Here is a 3,073-nt window from a genome sequence, read left to right as displayed (position 1 = left end):
CTATACTATACTAATATTAGATTTATATATAAAAACGTAGTTGAGCTAGCTGTAACAATGGTAGAGCTATTTCTTCTAGCTTCTACAATACTTTTCCCACCTTCTAAGACTTCACCTATGGTTATGGGTGAACAGGAAATACAAATATGCCAGTGGTGGAGCTCCCACAATGGCCCAATCTAGTGTTGTCCAACTATGGTGACCCAAGTCAAAATTTTCCTTTCCTCTTCCTATCCCTTCCTTGTTTCTTTATATAAGTAAGGTATCAACTATAAACTCTTTTGTGTTTCTTTGTGAAACAATAATGGCTTCTTACAGAAGGAACATGGAAGATGAAGCATTGCGTAAAGGTACTTGGCTTGAAGAAGAAGATGAGCTGTTAGTGACCTTCGTAACCATTTTCGGAGAGCGGCGGTGGGATTCAATAGCTAAAGCATCAGGTATTAATTAATTATATGATGATGCTGTGGAGGAGGATGGTAATACTAGCAAGTAATAAGATTGTGATGCAGTAATTCATACCTTGCAGGCCTTAGAAGGAACGGCAAGAGTTGCAGGTTGCGTTGGTTGAACTATCTTCGACCTGATCTTAAGCATGGTAGAATAAATGCTGAAGAAGAGCAAATTATTCTTCACCTTCACCAATGCTGGGGAAACAAGTAAACCAAAATGGGTTAGGGTTTATCACTTACTTATTTCTACTGCTATAGAACAGAGCCTAACACAACTCTTATCTAATAACTTGTAGGTGGTCAAAGATTGCAAGGAAGTTGCCAGGAAGAACTGATAATGAGGTTAAGAACTACTGCAGAAGTCATCAGAGAAAGAAAGCACTAGCTGAAGAACAAGGTGAATTACCTTCTCCCTCTGTTCATCTTGTTGCCATTGATCATGACTGGACAGAAAACTTGCAGACAGAGAGAGGGATTACAACACCTACACCCCAAGATTTCTTAACCCAAGAAGCTGATCAAAGCACAAAGACATGGAACTTTGAATACGAAAGCTCTGTTATAGAGAAGAAATTGGGGATATCAGAGGTCTCAACTGATATCTTCACATTATCAGACTCTGCATTTGCTAGTTCACAATATGAAACCCATTTAACTGATTGGATATCAGGGAACTTGGACAATCAAACAGTAATGATAGATGGTGAAGAGTGCAGTACTTTGGATCCTTTGTTCTGTTATCCTACATGGAATATTTCAGAAAATGAAAATAATGTATCAGCTCATTGCTCAGGCTCTCTCTGGGATGTGGACTAACAAGTACTGAAAGAAAGAAATGTGAAGAGTGAAGAGTGATCAAGATAGAATATAACCTTTAGTTTGTAATATAAACATGTACAAGATGATTGCCTGTGTAACCAAGATTGACTATTTTAAAGTTAGAAATACATACTTCTATTTTTGCCTCCTTTTTTGTGTGGAAATTATATTTTACCGCCTTTGAGTTCCACAACTTTGTTTTTGGATTCTTCTCCTGAACTTTTCATTTGAGTGGCAATACAACAACTCTATTTCAATGCCAACAGAGAAGCTCTGCAACACTTGGAAGGTCTTCTTCTGGTTTCCTCACTAAAGATTTTACTTTTGCCTTTTCTTTTCCTTTGTGGTGATCAGAAGGAATATACTAAAGTTGTAAAATTGAGAGACTCCAAATGGAATAATTTTATTGTCATATGTGATGTTTTTATACAAAGAGATGGAATTGTATCCTTTGAGATAAGGAAAGAGATTAAACTAATTACAATGGAAGAAATAATAAAAAGAACGAGAGATTGACTCAATCTCAAACAAAGGAAAGTGAAGAGATTGAGATCAACTCAAATATGGGAACTCGAGTGCGCTAGTTGGCGCAAGGCTGGTTTCTCCAAAGAAAGACCACATAATACTCCCTCTCAAGTTGGAGCATGAAGGTCACAAACCCCCAACTTGGAAAGAAGATTATGGAAAGAATCACGGTCGAGAGGTTTGGTAAAAATGTTGGCAAGCTGCATATTGGAGGGAACATGAGCGGTGGTGATGCAACCAGACTGTAAACATTCCTGTACAATATGGAAATCAATCTCGATATGCTTTGTGCGTTCATGATAAACCGGATTAGCGGCTATGTGCAAGATAGCCTGGTTATCGCAGTAAAGGCACATCGGTGTGGACTAGGAAATACCTAGATCATGTAAGAGATTGCAGAGCCAAACAAGCTCACAAGTAGTGGTGGCCATAGAACGATACTCCTGCTCAGCCGAATAACGGGAACCGTATTCTTCTTCTTGGACTTCTAGGACAAGGGACTGCTGCCAAGGAAAGTAATGTAACTGGTGATAGAACGACGTGTAGAGGGGCAGGCAGCCCAACCAGAGTCCGAGAAGGCGGTGAGGCGAAGAGAGCTTTTCGCGGAGAAAATAAATCCATCCCAGGAGCCGACTTAAGATAGCGCAAAACCCGTATGGCGGCATCCAAATGCAGTTGGCGCAGGGTCTGCATAAACTGGCTGAGTGTATTGATGCAATATGTGATATCAGGCCGACTAATGGTGAGATAAATGAGGTGACCAATGAGGTGGCGATACAAAGAAGGATCATCTAGTAGGGGGCCAGTGTCTTGATCAAGATGAAGCTGCTGCTCCATAGGAAAGGTAACCGGCTTGGTGACAAGCAAGCCAGATTCGGATAAGATGTCCAAAGTATATTCGTTGGTTGATAAAGATGCCAGTGGGACCACGGGCAACTCGATGCCAAGGAAATATTTAAGCTGCCCCAAGTCCTTGATGTGTAAACGAAGCTGGAAAAATGAAATAAGTCCCTAAATTGCCGTCTGATCATTACCTGCGACAATAATGTCATCAACATAAACGAGCACATCGGTGTAACTAGAGCCAACTGAATTGGTGAAAAGAGAATAATAGGTCAGGGATTTTCAGTAGCCTACGTCAGTTAGAGCCCTGGTGAGAGTTGCAAACCAATTCCGATACGCTTGTTTAAGGCCATAAAGAGATTTGTTGAGCTCGCAAAAATGAGTTTCCCCCTTTTTAGAATAACTGGAGGAAGACACATGTAGACCTCCTCATG

At 40.4% G+C, this 3,073-nt stretch overlaps 1 protein-coding gene across 1 annotated transcript; it reads left to right on the top strand.

Annotated features, from left to right (window-relative positions):
• Positions 1-304: 304 nt before the first annotated feature.
• LOC122650463 (transcription factor MYB27-like) lies at positions 305-1,268 on the top strand. Its single transcript, XM_043843878.1, has 4 exons — positions 305-440; positions 530-659; positions 749-849; positions 904-1,268. The coding sequence occupies exons 1-4, from the start codon at positions 305-307 to the stop codon at positions 1,266-1,268; spliced, it is 732 nt and encodes a 243-aa protein (XP_043699813.1).
• Positions 1,269-3,073: the final 1,805 nt, after the last annotated feature.

Source organism: Telopea speciosissima, chromosome 2 (assembly GCF_018873765.1).
Source record: "Telopea speciosissima isolate NSW1024214 ecotype Mountain lineage chromosome 2, Tspe_v1, whole genome shotgun sequence".
Classification (NCBI taxonomy): Eukaryota; Viridiplantae; Streptophyta; class Magnoliopsida; order Proteales; family Proteaceae; genus Telopea; species Telopea speciosissima.
Note: the sequence above shows the minus strand (reverse complement) of the source record. Positions and strands in the feature narration are given on the sequence as shown.